The sequence below is a fragment of the Grammomys surdaster genome, unplaced genomic scaffold, assembly GCF_004785775.1.
Source record: "Grammomys surdaster isolate TR1022 unplaced genomic scaffold, NIH_TR_1.0 126298, whole genome shotgun sequence".
NCBI lineage: Eukaryota > Metazoa > Chordata > Mammalia > Rodentia > Muridae > Grammomys > Grammomys surdaster.
The window spans coordinates 4,531,441-4,556,996 of NW_021621098.1; the positions used below are offsets into that span (position 1 = coordinate 4,531,441).

Sequence of the window (25,556 nt, forward strand, 5' to 3'; positions counted from 1 at the left end):
CCCCCCCCTCCCCCCCCCCCCGCCTCTCTCTCGGCAGTATTTTTCTCTTGGCTGTTTTTATTTAGTTTGGCCAGCCAACAGTGCCTGAGACCTTTAGTGCTTCCCTTCCACAAAGACAGGCTATAAACTTAGACTCACTATCTTGCTCCTTGGGATGACAGGGTGGTCCTGCCAAGTGTTTCTGTGGTTCTATAAGCAATAGCTGGGATAGAAATCCCCTCCATCTTTGCTTGTTGCTTCCAGAATGGTGTGTGAGGCCCACTTCACAACCATACGTTATGCTCTGGAGCTTGTTAGCTGAGGCGGAAATATGAGTTGACTTCACTCTCCTGTTGGTGTGGTAAGCACTTTTGCCCATAATATGACCGAACAGGTGTTGTTCTGCTGCTAACTGAGTTTCCAGCTGTCCTCCTTTACACAGACCAGGCAGAATTGGGTATTCTGTCCTCTCAGGCAGGCTGGAGACTCATTGAGCCTGAGATGGAGGTCTTCCTTGCAGGATATGGCCATATCGATGCCAGAAGATGGTCGGGAAAGCCTGGCTGGCTAACAAAGACAGGCCTTCAGTTGCTGGGTGTAGCTCCACTTCTACATCCCCTTTGGCAGCTGCTCAGAGGCCACTTCAGTGTGGCCAGCCAGCAAAATTAGGAAATAAGGACCTCTTTTATTTACTCAGGCTGCTGAATCATGGGCATTCCTGTCTGCCTGGAGAAAAGTCAGGAGGCTCTACTTTCCACGGAAAGTCTCGGGAGTGCTAGAGACTTTCATCTCCAAGTGTTCACACACTTGTTTTAATGTGCTTTATGGAAATGGTAGAACTCAGCAAGTGCAGTCACTGTAGAAAAACATCTGCACTAACTATACTCACACATTTGCATCTTTAAATAGCCTCTCAGGCCATAGAGTGGGCTTCTAGCAAACTTTCCCCCCCAGTTGTCAGATCTTGCCTTGGCTTTCAGTGAGTCAAAGAATATGACGAAGTGGCTGGTTCCAGAATCTAAAATTTAACATGGACATGCAGAAGAACCTCATATCGTAATGTACCACACGAGTTGCCAGAATACGGACAGACAGTAAGCGACAAAGGGAGAAAGTTCCAGTTGATTCTGAATCTGGAGTTGAAAGAATTCACCACGGTTTTCCCATGAATTACAAAGTGCAATTGCACTTCTAGAGATTTTATTGGCAATTGAAACATTCCTTTGCACTGCTTAAGTTAATGGGGATAGGCAGTCCTGGAAGAATCGGTAGACCTCAGGGGTGAAATGGCAGACAGAGTCCACCAAGGGAGACTTGAGTGGACAGGACCCCATTAGCATGTGGACTTAGCCCTAGAGGGTTTCGTTTCTAGTTTCTTCCTCTGCCTGCATATTTATTGCACTGGCCAGTGAACCTTTTACCATTTTGATTTCAAAGCAGAAATCAACCTTTTGGAGAAGAGGCCTTTATTCTCATATCCATTCATTCATTTATTCATATCCTCTCTATCCCTTCTTCCCACCCTCCTCCCTCCCTCCCTCCCTCCCTCCCTCCCTCCCTCCCTCCTTCTCTGCTGAATAAACACTCTTGGCTCTAGGTTTCCCTCTGCTCAGTCCACTCTCTTCTGCCCTGAGAGGTGTGAGTTTTTAGGTGATTATTATGTTCTTTCTTAGACTACAGGGATGAGGCTAGGATGGAACAGGATGGAAAAGCTTTCCAGAACTACTCTGAATTCCAGAAGTCAAAAACAAAAGCTTGATCCTAAGTTTATCTCCCTCAACATGTCAGTGAAATTTCAAGCTTGAGAGAACACTTGCATAGGAGATAGAGTGCAGCATAGACCCAGATAAATATCTGATTTAAGCATGGTGTCAAGGATTGGAGCTTCTTTTTTCCTTTGTAATATCCTCATTGCCTCACAATTCCTTATACATATCTGGAGTCAGGAATTGTATACTTACTTTTTACATGGCCCATTACTCCACAGTTATTCATACATCTACAGTGATGATGCACCCCATCCAGACATAGTGTTAGATTTAATAAGTGGTCTTGCTAGGATCTCGGGCTCATGGTTCATCTCTTCCCAGTCTAGAGGCATGGTGGATGCTCATTCGGTGTTTTCTCCAAATGAGCAAATGAGATGACGTGCTTGAAGATGTTTTCAGATAAAACAGCAGGATTCATAAGTAAAAGATAAGTGTGAAATATGGCAGAGTTTGAAACCTCGAATGCTGAGCACGTTTATTAATGATTTGAATTGGAAGAATCTATAGGAATCTTAGGTTATTTCAAGGATACCAAGTGTACATATCTTTTAAAGGGAAAGCTCAGTCATTGTTGAGTTGTTTTTGCTGTTGTCATCTTGATTTCTTTGTTTGTTTGTTTCCTTTTGGTTTAGTTTTTGGTTCCATGTGTACTGTGATCTTGTCTGCATATGTGTTTGACATGTCCATATAACTCTTATCTGCTAACACCCAAGCCTGTCAGAGGCTTCACACATGAGGGGCTGGGAGTCATGGAAGCAAGGAGACAGAATCAGGAGGTTTTTCAGCTTGCTTTGTTGCAGTGGGCAGGGATCCAGGAATGGTGTTTGGTTGTTTTCTCAGGGTGAGAGGGAGGGCTGCCATCTGGCCTTGATAGTGAGATGGCCTTGTCATCGGTTTCTCCGTGCAGGAAAGGAACGATCTTCATCTGTTTCCTGTGGATAAGGAAGAGGCTGACAATCTAGTAAAATCTTGTTACCTTAAAGAAAGCAGACGTGGAATTCATTTCATAAAGCCGGCTCGTTTCTGCTTTTGTATCCACCATGGTGCACGTTTGTGAGCTTAGTGCTGTAGCACTGAGCTTTCTGGATTCTTTTCTCATCAAAAACTTTAGAAGACTACAGTCGAACCTATATTTGTAACCAAACGCTGTCATTCCCTCTTCCAACCATCCTGTACTGTTTTTAATTTTCTCTACCTTTGAAAAATACTATCTTTTGGATTCTGAACACTTTTGAAACTTCTTCTGGCTTTGAGTGAGAAATTATAAAAAGCAAAAGAGATTTTACAACATGTCTTGAGACAGTCTATTTTTTATTTTGGTGTCAGGAAAGCAGCAGGTAAAATGGGGCCGTACACCATGTAAGAAAAAACCTCACCTAATGTACATGTAAGGCGGAGTCCTTCGCGCACCCCGTGCTAGCTGTATCTGGTTGGCAGCCTCGTCTGTCTGTCTTTGCTCGCGCATCCCATGCTAGCTGTATCTGGTTGGCAGCCTCGTCTGTCTGCTCTTGTTGCACATAAATCTCTCTGCATTTACCATAATCATTTTATCACTTTTCCTGTTTCCAGTTTTTCATGAGTCGCTTTGTCTATGCTCACCTCAAAGTGCGGGTCCTGTTTAGCTAAGGAAGTCCCGGCCGCTGATTCCTTTCACAGAAGGAAGAGATGGTGGGCCACCTCTTGAACTTTTCCAACGAAACTCAAGATTACGATCTGGTCCTCCTGAAACTCGCAATTTTTTTTTTCCTTGATCCTGGCTGATCCTAGCTGTATGTAATATGTCGCAGTGCCTTCTAACATTTAATAATCCATTTTTTGGCCTACAGTTTCTGAATCTTCCAGTTATTGAGGAAAACCTGGTTGTCTTTCATTACACAAGACATAATTATTATTGTGTTTTCTGTCTCCTTTCATGTGCTTACTTTTTAATATTTTTTTGCTGAAAGCAATAAGGTCTGTATCAATAAGAACCCCATAAAAGACTTTTGGTCTGCAGAATTACCTTTTTATAGAAAAACAAGCAAAATGCAGAGGGAGTTTTTTTTTTATTAAATATTAGACATCTGGGTTGACTGTATTAATTTTAAATCACTCCTGTAATATTTCCTCTTTTCATTTGCTTCTTCCCATGCTCACAGAATATGCAAATCATTGTAGAATGAATACAAAAGAAACATTAAATATATTAAAATCTGTATTTTAATAAAATTGTCAATGTGTAATATATGCCTCATTTCTAAAGAAAAATGATAAAAAAGTAATAAAAGGGGTAATTTAGACATAGAACTATTTAATATCTTTTTGTGTTTTACAAACCAGCAAAAAGTAAATGAAGAGTAAAAGCTTAGGGCTCAGATTTGAAATGCTCACTCCTTTCTCTCCCGCAAAGGCTCACGATGGCTCAAGCGTGTGTCCGTGTTGGAACGGTCTAAGTCGCTCACTCTTGAATTCTCAGCATGTGTAATAACATGTCCTGTTGCCCTTCATTACAGATGGAGTTGATGTTGAGGACGACCCCACCTGTTCTTGGCCAGCCTCCTCACCTTCCAGTAAAGACCAGACTTCCCCCAGCCATGGTGAAGGCTGTGATTTCGGAGAGGAAGAAGGTGGCCCTGGACTGCCTTACCCCTGCCAGTTCTGTGACAAGTCCTTTAGCCGCCTCAGCTACCTAAAGCACCATGAACAGAGCCACAGTGACAAGCTGCCCTTCAAGTGCACCTACTGCAGTCGGCTATTCAAACACAAGCGGAGCCGTGACCGCCACATAAAGCTCCACACAGGGGACAAGAAGTACCACTGTAGTGAGTGTGACGCCGCATTCTCCCGGAGCGATCATCTCAAGATCCACTTAAAGACTCACACCTCCAACAAGCCATATAAATGTGCCGTCTGTCGCAGAGGGTTCCTGTCCTCTAGCTCCTTGCATGGACACATGCAGGTTCATGAGCGGAACAAGGACGGCTCCCAGTCTGGCTCCAGGATGGAGGACTGGAAGATGAAGGACACTCAGAAGTGCAGCCAGTGTGAGGAAGGCTTTGACTTCCCAGAAGACCTCCAGAAGCACATTGCAGAGTGCCACCCTGAGTGCTCCCCAAATGAGGACCGAGCAGCCCTCCAGTGTGTGTACTGCCATGAGTTGTTTGTGGAGGAGACCTCCCTCATGAACCACATAGAGCAGGTGCATGGGGGTGAGAAGAAGAACTCATGTAGCATCTGCTCAGAGAGCTTCCTCACTGTTGAGGAGCTGTACAGCCACATGGACAGTCACCAGCAACCGGAGTCCTGCAATCACAGCAACAGCCCTTCCCTGGTCACGGTGGGGTACACCTCTGTGTCCAGCACGACTCCAGATTCTAACCTCTCGGTGGACAGCTCAACCATGGTGGAGGCCGCACCACCAATCCCAAAGAGCCGTGGGAGAAAGCGAGCTGCTCAACAGACCTCCGATATGACTGGCCCCTCTAGCAAACAGGCCAAAGTCACCTACAGCTGTATTTACTGCAACAAGCAGTTATTTTCGAGTCTCGCGGTTCTGCAGATTCACTTGAAAACTATGCATTTAGATAAGCCCGAGCAGGCTCACATCTGTCAGTATTGTTTGGAGGTCTTGCCCTCACTCTATAACCTAAATGAACATCTTAAACAAGTGCACGAAGCTCAGGACCCAGGCCTGATTGTTTCGGCCATGCCTGCCATTGTTTACCAGTGCAACTTCTGTTCTGAAGTTGTCAATGACCTCAACACCCTTCAGGAGCACATCCGATGTTCTCATGGGTTTGCCAATCCCACAGCCAAGGACAGCAATGCGTTCTTTTGTCCCCATTGTTACATGGGATTTCTCACTGACTCTTCCCTTGAAGAGCATATAAGACAGGTCCATTGTGACCTCAGTGGCTCCCGGTTTGGGTCTCCTGTACTAGGGACTCCAAAAGAGCCAGTAGTTGAAGTCTACTCCTGTTCCTATTGTACAAATTCGCCAATATTCAACAGTGTTCTTAAACTGAATAAGCATATTAAAGAGAATCATAAAAACATTCCCTTGGCCCTGAATTATATTCACAATGGAAAGAAATCCCGGGCCTTGAGCCCCTTGTCTCCTGTGGCTATAGAACAGACATCTCTTAAGATGATGCAGGCAGTGGGAGGTGGCCCTGCCCGTGCTGCTGGAGAATATATCTGTAATCAGTGTGGTGCTAAGTACACGTCCCTAGACAGCTTTCAGACTCACCTCAAAACCCATTTGGACACTGTGCTGCCGAAACTGACCTGCCCTCAGTGTAACAAAGAATTCCCCAACCAAGAGTCCTTGCTAAAGCACGTGACCATCCACTTCATGATCACCTCAACCTACTACATCTGTGAGAGCTGTGACAAGCAGTTCACTTCCGTGGATGACCTCCAGAAGCACCTGCTGGACATGCATACCTTTGTTTTCTTCCGCTGCACCCTCTGCCAGGAAGTGTTCGACTCGAAGGTCTCTATCCAGCTGCACTTGGCTGTGAAGCACAGTAACGAGAAGAAGGTGTACCGCTGCACGTCCTGCAACTGGGACTTCCGCAATGAGACTGACCTGCAGCTGCATGTGAAGCACAACCACTTGGAGAACCAAGGCAAGGTGCACAAGTGCATCTTCTGCGGGGAGTCATTTGGCACAGAGGTGGAGCTGCAGTGTCACATCACCACACACAGCAAGAAGTACAACTGCAGGTTCTGCAGCAAGGCCTTCCACGCAGTCATCCTGCTGGAGAAGCACCTGCGGGAGAAGCACTGTGTGTTTGAGACCAAGACCCCCAACTGTGGCACAAATGGGGCCTCTGAGCAAGTGCAGAAGGAGGAGGCCGAGCTGCAGACCTTGCTCACCAACAGCCAGGAGTCCCATAACAGCCATGATGGGAGTGAGGAAGACGTGGACAGCTCTGAACCCATGTATGGCTGCGACATCTGTGGGGCAGCCTACACCATGGAGACTCTGCTGCAGAACCACCAGCTCCGGGACCACAACATCAGACCCGGAGAGAGTGCCATCGTCAAGAAGAAAGCGGAGCTTATTAAAGGGAATTACAAGTGCAACGTTTGCTCAAGAACCTTCTTCTCTGAAAACGGGCTCCGTGAGCATATGCAGACCCACTTAGGCCCAGTCAAACACTACATGTGCCCTATCTGTGGAGAGCGTTTCCCTTCCCTGTTAACTCTCACGGAACACAAAGTCACACACAGCAAGAGCCTGGATACTGGAAACTGTCGTATTTGCAAGATGCCCCTGCAGAGTGAAGAGGAGTTTTTGGAGCACTGCCAGATGCACCCTGACCTGAGGAATTCCCTGACTGGGTTTCGCTGTGTGGTGTGCATGCAGACTGTGACCTCCACCTTGGAACTCAAAATCCATGGGACCTTCCACATGCAGAAGACAGGGAATGGGTCCTCCGTGCAGACCACTGGGCGTGGTCAGCACATTCAGAAACTGTATAAGTGCGCATCTTGCCTCAAAGAGTTCCGTTCCAAGCAAGATCTGGTGAAACTTGACATTAACGGCCTGCCATATGGTCTGTGTGCCGGCTGTGTGAATCTCAGTAAGAGTAGTAGCCCGGGCCTCAGTCTCCCTCCTGGCGCCAGCAGACCAGGCTTGGGCCAGAATGAGAGTCTGAGTGCCATGGAAGGAAAAGGCAAGGCAGGGGTACTGAAGACACGCTGTTCAAGCTGCAATGTCAAGTTTGAGTCTGAAAGTGAACTGCAGAACCACATCCAGACGGTGCACCGGGAGCTCGTGCCAGACGCCAACAGCACACAGTTGAAAACGCCTCAAGTGTCGCCCATGCCCAGAATCAGTCCCTCCCAGTCAGATGAGGTAACTTGCCTTTCTCAAGCTTGCTGTTTCCCCTTCTTCAAAAGCAACCCCCACTGTATAGTCAAGGCCTTATCTACCTTTGTCACGTGTGCCAAGAGTCTCATAGTTTGAAATGCAGTGTTTTTCTCCCTATAGCCATTAACTAGCAATTACTTGGTTCTTGATAAGTAGCATTGTGGCTTGAATGGTGCAAAATAGGACTAATTCCAGTCTCCCCAGGACAGTGTCTTCTCTATGACTGAAGAGACTGGCTCTCACACCAATCCTACTGAGATCTGGAATCTCACCGTAGCTTCACCACACATTGAAATCCCCAGCCATGATTTGTGTGTATGGCAAAGAGATAATGGCACACGAGTTCAGCGTGTGAGCCAACACGTTGGCTTGGAGTCAAATATATATATATATATATATATATATATATATATATATACATATATATACACGTTGGCTAGTAACAAATTAGGTAGGGTGTCTTTTTAATACACTGGTGACAACACTCACTGTTTTTCTTTGTCTTCGGGATAGTGAGGAAAATACTTTACACAACAGGGGTTTTTCAAAGCACCCACATTTATTTGCCTAAAGACACCATCTCAGACCCTTTAATCTCTGGGTTTCAAAATGAATGTTTATTCCTCTCCCAGTTCCAGAGTCCTGTGTCTCCATGTTTCCTTCCTTTGTTACAATATGTAGGAGAAGCACATTCATTAACAGTGCTATTGTAGTTTTATAAACTCTCATTCCTCAAAGCTGAACAGAGGAGGACTCTGTGAAATATTATTCCTTTTGGCTTTATCACCCCCACTTCCCTACCTGCTCCTATCTGGAGATCCATCCAAACAAAAACCCCAGGGAGATCCTTGTCCCTTCCAGGTGGGGTTCCTGTATGCTTCTTATCTTGTCTTTGCACTCCAACTCTCTCGAAGGGTTCCCGGCATCTCCCTACAGATAGCCATCAGGCAGCCAGTAGGGGAGAATGGAACAGGCAACACAGAGCCCATCCTCACCCAAGGTGGCATCTGTGTGACAGGCAGACTCCCAAACTTTGAAGCTGATCTTCTGTCTTCCCTGGTTGAGTAAATCTGTACTTTCCTCTAATTTAAATAAATGAAATCCTTTCAGACTGATGGAGACAGCTGGAAGAAAATAGTTTGGAGAGTGGTTCCTGGCTTAGGTGTCACATCCTATCCAGCACTCTCTGAAACAAGTCGTACCCCCAAACTTTTTATTTGAGAAATGTTTGAGCTTGTATAAACTTAAAGAGATAGAATGGTAAATATGTGTGTTTGTGTGTTTGCATGAACATTAAAGAGATAGCATGGTGAATGTGTGTGTGCTCATATAAAGAGATAGCATGGTGAATGTGTGTGTGCTCATATAAAGATATAGCATGGTGACTGTGTGTTTGTGTCCTTATATAAAGAGATAGCATGGTGAATGTGTGTGCCTGTGTCCTTATATAAAGAGATAGCATGGTAAACGTGCTTGTGGCTTGTGCAGTTTACCAGCCCAAGGCAATCTTGCCCCCTCTCCTTCTTCTCACTTTTCTTCCTCCCTTTCTCTCTTCTTCCCTCCATTGGTTTAAAAATGAGCCTGAATGCCATTGCAGATATATTTTGATATTTCCTTACACAAAGATATTTCTTAAACTATAATGTCAAGTTTGAGTCTGAAAGCAAACTGCACTTCTTAATCCATTCTTCTTATTGTGGGCACTTTGAAAAACTTCTGTTGTGCAAAAGATTTTCCTCACTGCCCAGAAGACAATATGCAATGGTAGGATATGCTAATGATACTGTTAGCCAGAGTATCACAGGCTTAAGGCAACAGAAATAGCTGCATTAGCAGAAGTTAGATGCATCTAGTGTAGAAGTTAGGCCCTGTTATTTCTCCCAGCCCCAGGCTTCCAGATATGAGACTCGGGCTCAAAATATATTTGTAAATACCTTGGCCATATAACTCTGCTCTTCTTTGACTGGATCATAACTAAAGTATCCCAGCCACTACACTCTGTCTCGTGGACAGTTACCTGTGCTCGGGTACCATGTGTCTGTCTCCTCCCATCTCCCCAGGCTGATCTTGGAGTGTCTTCTCAAATCTCCCTCATTCTATACTTTTTTGTTCTAATTTTTCTTCTAAGGCCTGTATGTGGTTTTCTTTCCGTTTTTAAAGTTAGTATCATTAAATGTGTTAGCCATGAGCATGAACAGCTCATAACTTATCTAACCTATTCAGTGTCTTCCTCTCAGCTCCTTACTGCTCTTTCAGTCCTGGCCCATGGTTTCAAGTCCCCTCTTCTTCTCCCGTAGTTCTTCTACCGGCTGGTTTACAACCTTCTCCTCAGTCTGTCTTTCTCAGTTCTCCTTTTTATACTGTCACTATTTTCCAGAATCCTTGGTCTCTTCCTGCCTCCATCCCACTTCCTATTTTTTGCCTCAGCTCATTGGCTGTCAGCTTTTTTATTGGCAAGTATTGCTTATAAGAGATTCTCTCTACAATGTAGAATCTCTATTATAAGAGGGCCAATCTTAAAATTTCTAGACTGTTCCTAAGCTGTTTTATGTTTTTAAATGTTAGAAACAAGGGGCTGCAGTGCTTGGGTGATGAGCTTCAATGCAAGCATGAGAGCCTGAGTTACGATCCTCAGAACTCAGATGGAAGCCAAGCACACCAGTTGGGAGATAGAGCTAGAAGGGTCCTGGGTTTATTCCCCAGGGAGCCTAGCTAGGACAGTCAGCTGCACTGAGAGATCTGCCTCAAATTATAGGATGGTAAAGATGAAGGAGGATACCCAATGTTGACCTCCAATCTCCACACAAATATGCACAGACTCTTACACCCACACATATGTGCACACTCCACACACAAATTCAAGATTGTGTTTAAAGTTGCAGAATAAGCTGTTCTTAAAACATTTGTGCAGAGAATCGCTTGTCTCCTTTTTGTCGGAGTTTGAGTGTCTGTGGTTAACTTAAGCAGCATGTAAACAGGTTAGAATGACTGCATTCATGCTTGTGTAACTGTGATTTTCTGTGTTGACAGTCAAGACCAGATCGGACTGCTTGCTTCCTTCTGAAAATGTCTGTGCCTGTCTTTTTCCTTATGTGCTCATGGCTTAGACCTCTGATACTTATAGATTGCATTGTTTATTTGTTCTATTTGAAATGGAATGCTTACAAAATAAAAGCAGACATATGAAGAACATGGACATAGTAATTCAGTTAGAATTCCTTGTCTGGAAAAACACTCTTAGCCTCTTATTTTTTTTCCTAGGGCTTCGTGTTTCCTAGGCTGGATCTCCATCACTGAGGTAAATCCTCAGTCAGAAAACTTATCCTCAAACCATAGCCTGTCTTTAATTATTCCCAAAATAGTAATGATAAAAAGTTTACTCGTAGTCTGTACATAAATAACTAGAATATTTTTAAAACACTTACATCTACATAATGGTTTTTAAGTACTTAGCTATCAATGGTCAAAACAACTTTTTATGCAGTAAGTTATCTCCCTTTAAAACTTTACTTTAAAAAACAAATGCTTACAGAGATGGCCTTCGTTGACCAGATATTAGGATTTAGTTTATAAATATTTTCTTTTTTCATAACAATCTAAATAATTCTTTCCAATATGATCATTGCCATTACTATTGCTATTTTAAAATTCATTATTCTATTTCAATTATAAAGTTGTATGCAACTAATGCTTTCTCAAATCAGGAATATACACTGGTATTACAGAAAAAATGCCCAAACACACATAAAGGTTTCTATTTAAATAATTTTACCACTAATATAATATGTTAGTGGGAAGAAATGATATTATATAATTATTATGTAATAAGGGTTTGTTTACATCTGTGGTTGGTTATGTTGAACTTGTAATTTTCCATTTTAAATGATGTGTAATTTGGGGAGGGTCACACCAGGTAAAAGGGAAGTTACTATATGTCTTTATCAAGAGCCAAAAGGTGTGTGATTTGGGGGTGAATTTTGTGACAAATGAGATGTGGGTTCCATGACTTTTGTGTTAGAGGCCTTGGGTTTTCTGAAGGCCTCCACCGCAAAGCCGCACAGGTGCTATTCTCATCTTTCCGTGATGAGGCTTCAAAGGAGAGAGGAAGATGACAGGAGACAAGAGAGCCCAGACACAGAGTTTTGTTTCAAGAATTCGAATTTACTGAACCATGACTTGTGATCACATAGGGATGCCAGTAGACACTCACTCACCTGCATGTCAGAGACTGAACGGTTTATCATTTGATTGGTACTAGATTATATATTTGAGCCGATTTAAATTTATATATAAATCTAGAGTTGTGATACTATTTAGTCCTCCAAACGGATGCAAGTCAAGGTGTGTGACACTCAAGGAAGGCTAACTGCAGGCAGCTGTCACATGGTGGAGGCATCTGGAAGTGAATTTGAACCCATCTCCCTTGCTTGATGTCTTCTGACTTCATGAAAAATGTTTCTTGAACTTTGCTCCCATGATCATTAATTGAAAATTTCCACCAGACTTTTGGATTCGGTATCTGAGGAGAACTTCACCCTTGGTGCTCCTCAAGGGTTGACTGTGATGTATATTTGCATATTACCTACCATGTTCATTTGTGGGAGAGCCTATCAGAGTAGAAACATACTGGCCATCCAGCTTTAACTGCACACAGGTACCTTGCAAAGTTCCTCACATTTGCAGTGTGAATGAATGTGAGCTCTTTGAGTTCACTGATGATGGCCTGGAAGTCCCATCAGTACCTCAGAAGGGTGTCACATGACCTTTAAGTTCTTCTATAGATGTCAGGAGAACATGTCTGTGGGGTCCTTCTGCCTCTGTTTTTTGTTTGTTTTGTTTTGTTTTTCAGGATGGTTTGTAGGTTTCTCCACAGATTACTTCAACTCATGTGCTATCCTTACCAGTGCGTTACATTACTCTTGCAAGAGGCGTCATTATCATTGGAAAGGACAATGGGGGCCATCTGATTCAGCTGCTGTATTTTGGAGACAGGCAACGAGGCTCATAAAAATCGAAATAAGCTAAGATCACAAAGCTAGTAAGTGGCAGGCAAGAAAGTTCATATCTGTACTCCAACTCCAGATTTGGGCTCAAGATGATGGTGTTTGCTTCTCATTGAGATGAGGGTCTCGCACCGTCCTTGAACTTAGTATGTAGCAGACTACCCTGGAACTGGCGGTCCTCCTTCCTCCATTCTGAGCACAGGATTTTAAGGACATGTGTCGTCACGTCAGCTAGGAGTCTCCTCTTTGCGGTTCCAGGCACTCGTCACTGGGTTCTGTAGTATTTCCAAGATCTCCTCTGCCTTCAGTCATTTCTCCTTATTGAAAAGGATCCTGAGCATCTGTTGCTGGTCCACTGACTTCTCTGTGCTCTTCTCTAGTGCCTTAGTTGTGGGTGGCTATTAAGTACTTGTCACAGGCAGCTCTTGCCTTTTTCAAAGCCCTGTGCCCCTTCTTGGCTCACCTTTACACCTCCATGAGTTTCCATAACCTGTTCATTATAAACTACCATAAGCCCTTGTTTGCATTGCTATTCTGCCTGCTCCCTTCCTGTGGCCTCAGCCACTCCCCCTTTTACAACTACCACACTATACTGATGACTCTCCAAATTCTGCCTCCAGAGGGCAGGGTGGACCTCTGGGAACTGACAGAAATGTGCTAAAGTTTGACAATAGTTTTGGTTATTGCCTGCATATTTCTGTCAATAATCACTGGATGTAAAATTAGTGCATTCTTTTGTATGAGACTTGTATCTCAGTGAAGATAGTATTAATGTTGGTTTGTGTATATGCATGTGTTATATGTGTTTGTGTCTACGTGTTCATGTAGGTGTGCACGCTGCCCTGTTTATGTATGGAGAAAAGATACAGACATCAGGTGAATTCTCTTCTCTTGTCTTTTGAGATGATATTCCTGTCTGAGCCTGGTGCTCACCAATTAGCTAGGCTGACAGGCCAGCTAATCTGGAGACCCAGCTACCCCTGCTCACCCCCAGCCTATGTTATCAGTGTGCACCACCATGCACACTTCTTATGTGGGTTCTGGGGATCCAAATTCAGGTCTTCATGATTGTACAAAAAGCACTTGACCCACTGAACCATCTCCTCAGCTCCCTAATGAAGCCTACTTTTTAGAACAGTGGTATCTTCAATTCAGATCTTTCTGTTGAGTCTTGGACTCAGTCTCAGTTGTCTGCTGGACACCTCTGGATGTCAAACTCAGCAGATGCAAACTAACCCATTATCTTCCTTATAAATTCTTGTCACTGCGGCATCTCTTTGTCTTCTCAAGTTCTTCCTCTATCCCCACATCAAGCTGTCTCCATTTTGTCTATCTCCAATTCAGTTTCTGTGTATTTTTAATATCAGTGCTTTCCTAACCCTACTCACCATAATTTAATTTCTATTTATCCTTTATTGAACTACTGAATCCATTGTGAAATTGCCTCCTCTGACTTTATTCTATTTTCAAACTGATTGTCCATAGCTATGAGAACAACACATCTAAAACAAATCTCCACCCAACATTGCTTCCCATCTGAGCTTTTGAAAGGTTCTGCATCTCCATCCAAAGGACACTGCATTAGTCTTTTTTCTTGTAGCATACAAGGCCCTTCAGATTTGGGTTCCTCCCACTTTTCTCGATCCCACCACACTATAAATTGGACATGCTTCAGTCCCCACTCAAGTTGCCTCTGTTGTTATGGCTGTCCTACCCTCCTTATGAAACATTGTCTTCCTTCTTTCCATTGCAGTGGACCTGTCCAGCTGACCCACTTTTGATGATCAGCCATTCCAAAAGACCTCCTCATGAACCTTAGTTCGCACTCCTGACATTTCCTACCCTTTGTATGTCCTCTGCACATGCTGCATAGTACATATTAAGTAGAAGATGCTTCACAGCCCATTTACATTACTGTTTCTCTTTCACAAGTTCTTTAGGGCACAAACTAGGGACACAGCTCACAGTCCTCATACCTGAAGCAGTGCCCGCCCTCCTGTGGCCCTGTGCCCTACCTCATGGATGTTATGGAGCTTGGATCTGCCTGGACATTCCACATACTTTCTTCAGGCACAATGACGGCAGAGGGCACATGTTGAATGTCGGGTCACTATTCATAATCTCATCTCATTTGAACTCAAATAATTGTTTCAGCTTTGACATTCCAACCCCTACCCTGTGAAAACTCCCTTCTAAGGCTTTCTGAAACAGCTGCCATGGCTCTTGCTTGACTGCCAATATTTGGTCTTTGGGACAGAGAGAAGGACTTTCTGCTGCTCTGTTTTCTATAGCATCAGCTACAAAGGTAGCTCTTTCCAAAATGTCCCTCTCTGTGACATCCCTGTCTAGGCTTGTTTCCTCTTGCTTCCATGAGAGGCTTTTTCTGTTCCTGGTATGGGCCAGAATGTGTCTGGGGTTACTGTGCTCCTGATTTTTACCTTGTCTATTCTGCACAAGCAGCTGACCCACTCATGGGCAGTAATTGTCTCCTATCCCAATGCTAACCAGGCCTTACTGTGCTTGTGCATAGCTATAAGAGCAAGTGAAATAGGATGTGTCCAGTTAAAGTATAAATGCCAGTGATTATCTTTATGCAAAGAATCCATTCCCTGCCCCCCATGCTCAGAGCACCTCACTCTGAGCTGTGTGCTCTTCACGATTTTGGACTTACCTGTTGAAATAATTATTTAAAATTGGCCTCTGGTCAAGCCAACTATCTAAGCTGTGGTGGCTCTGCCTAGCTCAGCCACCATGTTTCTCAGCTGGAGGCCACATGTTCGCAGCAGCTAGAACCAGCCTGCCAGAAACACCAGCCCTGCCACCCACTAGATGCCAGCATGAGAGATGGTTCTGCCAATCTCCCACACTGTCTCTGAAAGGCTGGACATTGCCCAGACCATCCCGCCATCCATGCGGGCCTTGTAGAAAAAAATGAGACTCTTATGCTTAAAGATTAATCAAAAGCTTTATGTGTTTGGTAACGCTCAATGACAATATGCCCATACAAAGAGAGTTGTTTCCCAATTCGCTAACATAAATAAAAGTAGTTACCCACGACTGCTCCCCATACCTGCGTGGCTCCCCATCCTCCTACACCTCTGCTCTCTCTCGCTCTTCCTCTTCCTTTATCCTCTTCCTCTCCTAACTCCTCCCACCTTAGCTCCTCCTACACTTACCCATATGTATCTCGTTCAGATATATGTATGGACTCTCTCTCCTAAAATCGGTTCCCCTTCCACACATTCACAATTGTAGTGAAGGGAAACGCTCTGTGCCTAGTTACTCAGGTAAACACTGGCAAGTCCTTCAGAAGGTCTCCCAACACTCCTAGCCCATTAGGAAACCCAGGGACACCACCTCTAACTAGAATTGTCAAGATATCTGTCAAGGGCTGCTTCCCATCTCCATAGTCATTGTCTTACTTTAGTTGCCTCTTCTGTTCTTCATCTTCTGCCTTCCAATGCCTGCTTCGAGTCTCTGTAGGAAGTGTACACATATAAATTAAATAATGTCAATTAACATTCTTCAGTGGCTTCTCACTTCCTCAAACCAATTCCAGCATTTCACCAGCTTAGGTGGCTTTCTAGGAGCTTGGTAAACATATAGTCGAATGAACATAAGTACTTCAAAGTAAATGTGTGTGCACATAGACACACACATATATTGGTAAATATGAATATATATATATATATATATATCCATATATACATATCCTGTATATCAGACATATTATTATGATTGATAACAGTAGCAAAAGTACACTTATGAAGTAGCAACAAAATAATTTTATGGTTGGCAGTTACCACAACTTGATGAACTGTATTAAAGGGTCAAAGCATTAGGAAAGTTGAGAACTGAGTACATCAAATGCATGCATTAATTCATAGATAAACTGATTGGTTTTCCAAAATTGGCCTTAATGCTTTAGAGTCAGATGCGATGTCAGAATGCTAAAATAAGATAAAAAGTTTTGAAGTTTCTAACTGTTCAAAACTTATCTTAAATATAAAGGCCTGCTTCAAGTGTCAGAGAGCCAAAATTCTATCAACATACTTCTTGTATTGAAAATCCACTTACATAATAAAAAGTTAGAAGGTAATCAGCTTCTAGATTTATTTTGTTTTTATATTTCCATATAAAATAGGTTGAGAAAAAAAGGTGTTTTTTTTTTTTTAATTTCAGGCTGTTGGTTCTAGGTTTTATGGAGCTGATATACAAGGAGCAAAGGATAAATGGTTATACTCCCTCCGAATAAGCCACATTTAAAACTTAAATAGCAAATTTATATAAGAAAATAGATTCATAAGATGCAAGACATTCTTGGAATACATTAAATTGCTTTGCCAAGTGCAATCTGCCTTCCAGGTTTCCTGTTGTGTGTGATTATTGTTTGGTATCTACAAAAGAGCTAATGGCCTTGGCATAAGTATCTGGGTGCAGAGCCTAGATGCTCTTGACAGAATCACCCTCTAGTCTTTGTTCCCAGTCCCCACAGCAGCTCCTATTAACGTAGCTCCACATGCTCAGGTTGTCTGTGCCTACCTCCACTTCTGAATGTTTTGTTCATATTGTCACTGTGTTTGCAATGTGCTTTGAGAAACTCAAAGTTAGGAATATTTTTGTGAACAACCAGGAGTGTGCAGCAGTTGGCCTTCAGTTCCAGGCTGCCAAAGCTTGGAATCCCGGTCGGTAGCCTCAGGGCTCTATCTAGGAGGAGACTTTTATATTTTTTGCTCCAATTGAGTCAAGATGGAAATTATTAAGTGTTCAAGAAGTTTGTTAAAAATAAAAAGATGCATTCCAGATCATGTTACCTACCATGTGGCATGGATACAGTTTTTGTTGTTGTTGTTGTTGTTGTTATATCAACTTTGAATTTCAAGAAAGTTAACATTTAATGTGTGTGAATTCTTCTAGACTCTTATTTTATTACAGTTATTTATTTATTTATTATTTGTGTGTGTGCAGAATGCATACACATGTGTATATTCACGTGGCAAGTTTTCTGCACAACTTTTGGGAGTTGGCTCTTTTCTTTCACGGCCTGGTTTCTGAGGATTGAACTCAGGTTTTCTGACATGGCAGCAGGCGCCCTTAACCACTCAGCCATCTCACTGACCCTCTCTGTCAAGAATTTATAAAAAGACCTTTTTGACCTTTAAATGGTTTTCACCTACAAATCCATTTGACTCTGGAGCTGGAGCGACAACACAGTGGTTAAGAACACTTGTTGTTTTCGCAGAAGATGAAGTTCAGTTTCTAGCATCTGCACCAGGCAGCTCAAAAACCACTGAAAACCAGGGCCTGACTTCCACAGACACATACATCTACATGGCGCACATACAGACACATGCATATTAAAAAACTAAAATTGAGAAATAAAAAGAATCTGAATGTTTTAAACTTCTGGTCTTAATCACTCTTGTTTTTCCAACTATCATTCCATAGAAATAAGAAAAGTTGTCATCTCCCCTTTCAAGCTGAATCAAACTAGTGCTTCATTGCACATCAGCAGTTCATGGTCCCACTGGCTCTTTGTCAGATCCAACTGGAGCTGCTATTATCTCTTCTCTTGGAGAGAATTGTGTCTTTTTCCTGGCCATCTCTGACTCCAGCCTTTTTTCTGCTTCCTGTGTGAGGTCCATTTCCTTGCACTCCAGGACACCCTCGCTGGCCCGTTGGCCCTCGCTGGCCCGCTGGTCCTTGTTTTATTATGTGTTTTCTCTGCATCTTATTTCTACATGAGAGTTCAGCTCTTGGATTCACTGTCTCCCCATCTTAAAATCAAGTCTCAGCATTGAAGACCACACAAGTCATAGTCACTGAGCAGAATAAAATATTTTAAACAAGAAAATTCTCTTTTAAAAAATCAAATTTTCAAGGGAAAAATTAAGCATAGCTCAAACAAAGTAGAAATTAAAAATACTTAGATCTGGTGGCTGGGTGTGGTATGTGACTGCAGTAGCAGCATCGAAAGAACAGAGGCAGACGGAGCAGGGTTACAAAAGCGTGCTAGCCTCATGCTGCATTCCAGGCCAGCCTGGTCTATGTGACACTTTGCTGCAAACAAAACAAAAGTAAGCAAATTGTTTAAAAGCATACGACTAATACAGAACTCAATAAGTTATTTGGAAATGGAATTAGAATGTACAAAATAAACAAACTTTATTGGTGAATTAAAAATACAGTCTGGTCTCTGATATAAGGAAGGGAAAAAGGAAATGGAATCCTAGAGTGTAGGGGATGGACACAGTCAAAGCTAAGAGCAGGAGCTAACGAAGAAGCAGGCAGACACGTCCAAAGGAGAGCAGGACACTGATGAGACGCCCAGGCCTCGGGGAGATCAATCAGAAAAACAAAGATCGTGAGAAATCTTAGGAAGACAAAGAGGAGCCATAACTTCAATAGTAAAGATTTAAAAGAAAGAGGGAGACTAGCCAAACCTGTGTGAGTAACTAACAGTCACATGGTTTGTCCAACATATCACCCACTAAGTGGAACACTGCCATGTGGTACATGACTAAAGTTAAACAGCAGCCTATCTTATGCCGGTCACTGCAGTCCTAGATTCATAAGATGTGTGTTTAAATGAGTTCCAAAGAAGGTCCATACTGGTTTTATTTACATAGACTTCCAGCTATCGTAAAGCATAGCACCTCATGGAGTAAGTAAGGATGCTTCCCTAATGACATAAGTCCATCCCATTTGTAATGGAGCAGTCCTCAGTAATACAGAACGACCTGCTATTATACAGCAGCCCAAATGACTCACGTACTTAGTGTTGAAAGACGGGACCAGATATATACAATAGATCACTCTAGTCATGCAGAATTTAAGAATGGGCAAAAGTAATCTATGATGATTGAGGTTAGAGAATAGTTGCATTTAGGCTGGAAGCACCTTGAGAGAAATAGGAAGAATCCTCCTAGGTGATGGGAGTGTTCCAACCTTGTTCTGTATGGTGACTAATGGGGACAAACATCTGTGAATCTATTTATGAGCACTGATGGTTTGCATGGACCTGTTAGTTCTCATTTCAGCCATTCCCCCAAAGCCAAATATAAGGAATAAGAATTTCCCATTATATGCATACATTTATGCTACGAGCTTGAAAGTTTCTATCGCATGAAAAAAGTCTTAGAATAATAATAATGTAAATTATCAAACCAGGCCAAGGAGAGGCAGAGAGAGGGAGAGGAAGGGATTGAAATGGGAAAATCCTCCCAACATTAAAAAGTTTAGTAAGTTCTTGAAAATCATCCTACAATGAAAATACCAGACCCAGGTGGGTTTTAGAGTGAATTCTCCTAAATACACACATAGACACACAGGTTTGCCAGAGTCTGAGACAGGGCAAGCACTCTCTGTTACAATCTTTGTATCAAAACCAGACCAACATAGTGAAAGAAGAGTCAAAGTCAGCTTTGGTCAAGATTCTCATCCTAAAATTTTAAACAAAATATCAATAAACTGAAATCCTCTGTGTGCCAAAAATAAGGTCTTGTTATTATAAACTGGGCTCATCCCAAGAACACAAGATGGGTTGGAGGGCATGTACATTTGACCCATTTACCACATTTGCAAATTAAAGAAGACAGAAATTCCATGTTTGTCTCTGGGATTCTAGATAAGATAAGCAGCGTTGTTTCATGCTTAAAAATACTAAACTAGTAAAGAAATGAACTCAGAGATGTGTGAAGATAACATAGTCATAAATGTAACTGAAACAAATATCAGCTTTAAAAATATGTTTAAGAAAGATACAAGAGTTGATAGGATATTACAGACCATCAAAGAAGAAAATGAGAAAACAACAAGAACTTCATCACAAGCAGGAAGTAAACATGAGATGTGCACATATTGAGTATAGAAGCCCATTAGACTTATGGGAAATGTCAATTCAGGGGGCAAGAGGATTGTGTTGGGAAGCCCCTGAGGAAGCCAAGGCAGGGTCAGAGGTCTAATGTATGTTTTTTATATGTTACCTATATTCAACATGTTCATTATAAGCATTTACTTAACAATAAAGGCAGGACTGTAATGTCATAGAGTGCCCTTACTACACAGAGAAGGTAAATGTAAAACCAGCACTGTGCACAGCAGCAAAATTCTAGTGGTGACCTCATACCTGCCAAATCCTGGGAGCCAAGAAGCTCTTCGTTCATTGTTGCAAGTAAGATGATCAAGTGTGGTAAAGGTTGTATCGCAGTTAGCTGGTTCCTTTTGTGTGCTACTTGGACAGATACGATTTCCTAGTTTGGGGGAACATTTAGCTATAGTATTCATTTGTTTTGATTCATTGCCTTGTAAGATGATAACTGAATTCTTGCCACATACAGAACATTGAGGTGTGAAGTTGTAAAAAGAAGCTTTGTGCAAACAAAGTTGTTGGACCAGTATGATTCTGTGATTATAATCATATGCTATATTTATTTATATAGATTAGCTATACATCTTTAATCACAATGTAGCACCTGGAAAGCTCATAAGGTAATTAATCTATAGCAGTAGACACAGACACATGCCATCCTAGAGGTGCCTTATGCAAGTCTGCAGATTGGGTTGGGGAGGAATAGCTGCTGTGGGGAGTTCCATGCTACGACAGCACCCATCAGACAGAGCAAGGGGCCTGGAAGGGATTCAGTCTTCATCGTCTGTTGGACTTCAAACAGATCTGAGGCAACTGCTATATCCCAAGTCCTGAGGCAGGAGGTGAGCATTGTGTTAAGGGTTGAGCATGGTAGAACGGTGTGAGTCAGGAAGACAACACAAGGAAAGCAGTCAGGGATGGATCACGGAGACGGGTTGGCTAACTACCTCCACAATTCTCAGTGCACTGACTTTTGATTCTGGAGTTCTTAAAATGCTTCCAAGTGAAACTTAGTGATTAAAGCAACAAGCACCTTGAAAAAGATGAAAATGTTTTCCTGAGAACTAACTATTGATACCATAGCTTAGACCCACACAGAAATAGAACAAAAGATGTCTCATAAGTATTTAAGGTCCTATGCAAGTGATGTCATAGAGAGATGGAGAGGCAGATGAAGTCTTGTAAAATTCTCCATATCGTGGGAAATAGTTTATTTTATGGAATTAAACCTGTCATCTCCTAAGCAAGGCTTCAACTGAGTCTGTGGAGGTTTTGCTGAGGAAACAGGTCACTGAGGGGAATTTAAGGGTGCAATATAAGAAGAGAAGGTTTTTTACTAGGAAAAAAATTCAAATACCAGTTGATAAAAATGTCTATTAGGCTTTCAAGCCTGGATTTCCTTACTGATGCAGTGGGCTCTATGCTCACATTGCGTGTGTCCACGTGCTTTCTAAGGTTATCATTGAGCAGCTGACACATTCAAGCACAAAGGTTCTTAGTGAACACACACAATATATGCTACATCATTATGTATTATGATACCAATGTATAAGTATTATACATGCACTCCTGCTTATTCATGCATGCATGTAACTTATTCATGTAATGCTTTTTCAATTAATTTAGTATGACAGTAAGGCTAGAATAATAGCTTATTTCATCAAATTTTATCTAAATAAGTTATTCTTCCACAGTTGATGAAGTAGAAAAACATAATTGTTAAAATCAAATCTAGGAGTGCTGAAAAACAAAGAACAAAGAAAAAAAGAAACCACAAAGATTAAAATCTTATTTTATTTGCTTTGAGGTTAGAAGTAGTTTCAGTAAATACAAAAGATTTAACAGCAGTAAACCCTTGAGCATGCAGACGGACAAAATAACCATGCACAGTAAAGGAGACATGTCCAGTTACATGACTGGAGTAAAACACATCCCCAGAGGCAGGGAATTTAAAAAATATGTAGGAAACAACATTTAAGTCAAGTAAAAACTGTGTGCGATAAGCATAGTAAACAAACACTGAAATTAGATTTTTTTCCCATTCTAAGTCCAATTAACAAATGAGTCACTTGAAAGGTAATTAAAGAGCTTGATTGTGTGATTGGAATCCATTGGAATTGCTTTCTGGTAATCATGTATAGAATTTGCATTGGAGAGGTGGAGGGAAAAAGTGGTGGCATTTTTATACTTGATTTTTATAGGATTTATAAATTTGATACATAATCTTGGCTTATTTTAAGCATATATTTAGATTACTAATACATGATCAGGAGAGAGTTGCTTTAAAGCAAACATATATCATGATCTAAAAATTCAAGTGGTATTGATAAACTTAACTACAGAATCTGTTATGAACATAACTCATCTTACCTCAGAATGACCTTGAGATTCTTATATTTATATTTATAAGTTTGGCATGGGCCATAAGGAAGCAAAAAGGAACTATGATTAAAACATGTTTCCTGAACTAGTTGAATTATAGGTAGTGACCATTTCTTTATTAACGGTTACTTTTTTTTCTCTAAAAACAAGAGAAGAATGAGAGGGAAGGAGACACTGAGGATGGGAAGAAAAGATGGAGGGATAAATGTGTAAGTAGGAGGCCAGAAGTCTTCCAGGAGGTATTGAACCTCAATAGCTGTAGCTATTTAGACTGGAAACAAAATGGGTTTTGTAGAAGATGAATTTGGTTATTAAATTTATGTTTAATCAAGTGTGTCTGTGTGTGGGTGTACATGTGAGTGTAGGTACCTGTGGATGCCAGGAGAGGGCGCTGCATCCATTGGAGGTACAATTAGGTGCTTTTGTGAGCCTCCTGACATCGGTGCTAGGAACAGAACTCTGATCATCTGTAAGAGCAGGAAGCCCTCTTAATCGCTGAGCCATTTCTCTAACCCCAGTGGACAGATTGCTTCAGTGCCTCAGACAGCTGTGGATTGAGGTGGTTTGTTTGTTTGTTTGTTTGTTTGTTTGTTTGTTTTTTGTCGTTCCCAACTTAAATCATTTCATAACAGGCATGCTATTCTGTGTAGACTGAGTCAAGACTAGCTGATCCCTTCTTTCGATCAATACCAAGTTTTAAATGCATGTCAAACATCATACATCCAAAAGAAAGCAGTGAAATTTTTAAATGTTTCTCTTAATAAAGACTGTACCCTTCAAAGAACTGGTGTATCTTCAAGTCACCAATATATCCCCTGGTGGCCAGGTGAGATGGCTCAGGAGGTGAAGGTGTATGCTTTCAAGCCTGAGGAGGTGAGTTTCGTCCCTAGCACCCACATAGTGGAGGGAGAAAAAGGACTTCCTCAAGTTGTCCTGTGTCTTCTACCCATTCTCCTAAGGCATGTGCCTAACCAAATACAGACACAGAGTATACATACACACCCACTAAACTAAATAAATAAATGCATTCTATTTTTCTTAAAAAGGTATCCAGCAATAGAATTCCAAACTGTTTCTTAAAATAATGACCAAGTTGTTGTGTGAACTTATAACAGCAAAACATCATAGAAGAGAGGAACCATAGGGAGTGTTTTATAATATTTTTTGATATTGTCGCTTTTTTTTTAGATTACCCTGACTCATGCTCTGCTCCATGAAGACCTTTCTCAATAGGTCAATTAGGGAAGGACCCTATGATTTCCCCGATTTCATATTCTGGGTCATTTTCATATGACTATTTCTAGTTTTATGAGTTATGTTGTCAAGAAGAATTGCACAGATGTTTTCAGATCTCAAATTTGCATTTCTGGGATAATCTAAGGGTGTTGCGGACAGCCTATCTACTTCCGTGATACTGGATCTAAGTTTGCTTTGAGGTGACAGTCTAGTCCCCTTCATAACATGTTGAGACACCAGATCCTTGCCATATGTCTCATACTCTGCAAGGCAGTGTTCTAAAGAGAGAAATGGGTGCTGCCCATTGGGTATCAGGTATGACTGGAGAGTGAATAGATGCTTTGATCATGTTATTCAAGCATCCCTAATCTAAAAAATCAGATACTAGAAATGTGCTAAGATTATTTTCACCATCAATGTGACACCATAAATGGAATATTCCACACACCTCTGACATCATGGGATGGGTCACAGTTAAAATATAGGCTCACTAAAAGTACAAAGAAACTCTTTAAGGTAGATGTATAAAATATGTATGCAAAGCTTGTATTAATTTTATATTTAAGATGTTTAGGCATAAATTGTAACCAACCTCAAATTTTCTCTGGATTTAGGTATTTCAAAAGCTTAAAAATAAAAGCTTTTAAAATACTTCTTGTCCCCAGAAGTTCAGATAACCCATCCTGAACCTATGGAGTAAATTTTATACTGAGAAATGAGTACCTTCGAAGAAAGAGCAGTCAATTGCAAGAAATGGCATGGAGAAATGACTTTACAGAGATGGTTCTGTCCTCTGACCCCACAGGAGCCATGATAAACTGTGGATACCCCACTTGTTAGTGGTTAATTAAATGGGTTGTATTTCTTCTGGAAACCAGCTACTGAGTCAACAGATGTGTTCATGCTACTCTGTTCTAGACCAGGCAGGTGACTTTCTGTGGGTCACAGACAAGGTCACTTCATCTATGAACCACATCTGGTCTATGATGTTCCCATCATATTTTGAAGCATTTGAAGCAGGATCAGCTCACTTTCTTTTCTACTCTGAGACTCCCTGTTTCTCTGCAAAGAATAATATTTGTGAAATATGAATATCATACTATCATGTTATCAGATATGAAGAAGTGATTTATCATTGGTTAACCACCTATGGTGTGAGACTGAAGACCAGAGTTTTGGGTCCCCTGAACCTACAGAAATGCCAAGTTGGCATGATAGCCTGCTTGTAATTTCAGATTTAGGATACAGAGACAGGGGATTTCTCAGAGCAAATTGGCCAGAGAGACTGTCCATATTGCCAAGCTCAAAAGGTTTGAACCTCCATGACTAAGGTAATTCCTGACATCCCCATGCGTCCATACCCCAACACATGCATACTACTATCCACACTTGCAAACACACACATGCATGCGCGCACACACACACACACACACACACACACACACACACACGGAAAA

The 25,556-nt window shown here is 41.8% G+C and overlaps 1 protein-coding gene across 2 annotated transcripts in view; it reads left to right on the forward strand.

Annotated features, from left to right (window-relative positions):
* Positions 1-25,556, forward strand: part of Znf521 (zinc finger protein 521) — a 278,862-nt gene that overhangs the window by 116,571 nt on the left and 136,735 nt on the right. For both annotated transcript variants that reach the window (XM_028759505.1, XM_028759504.1), the window contains one exon: positions 4,241-7,593. In XM_028759505.1, the coding sequence (XP_028615338.1) occupies positions 4,681-7,593 (2,913 nt within the window). In that variant the 5' untranslated portion in view covers positions 4,241-4,680. The remainder of the gene's footprint in view (positions 1-4,240; positions 7,594-25,556) is intronic.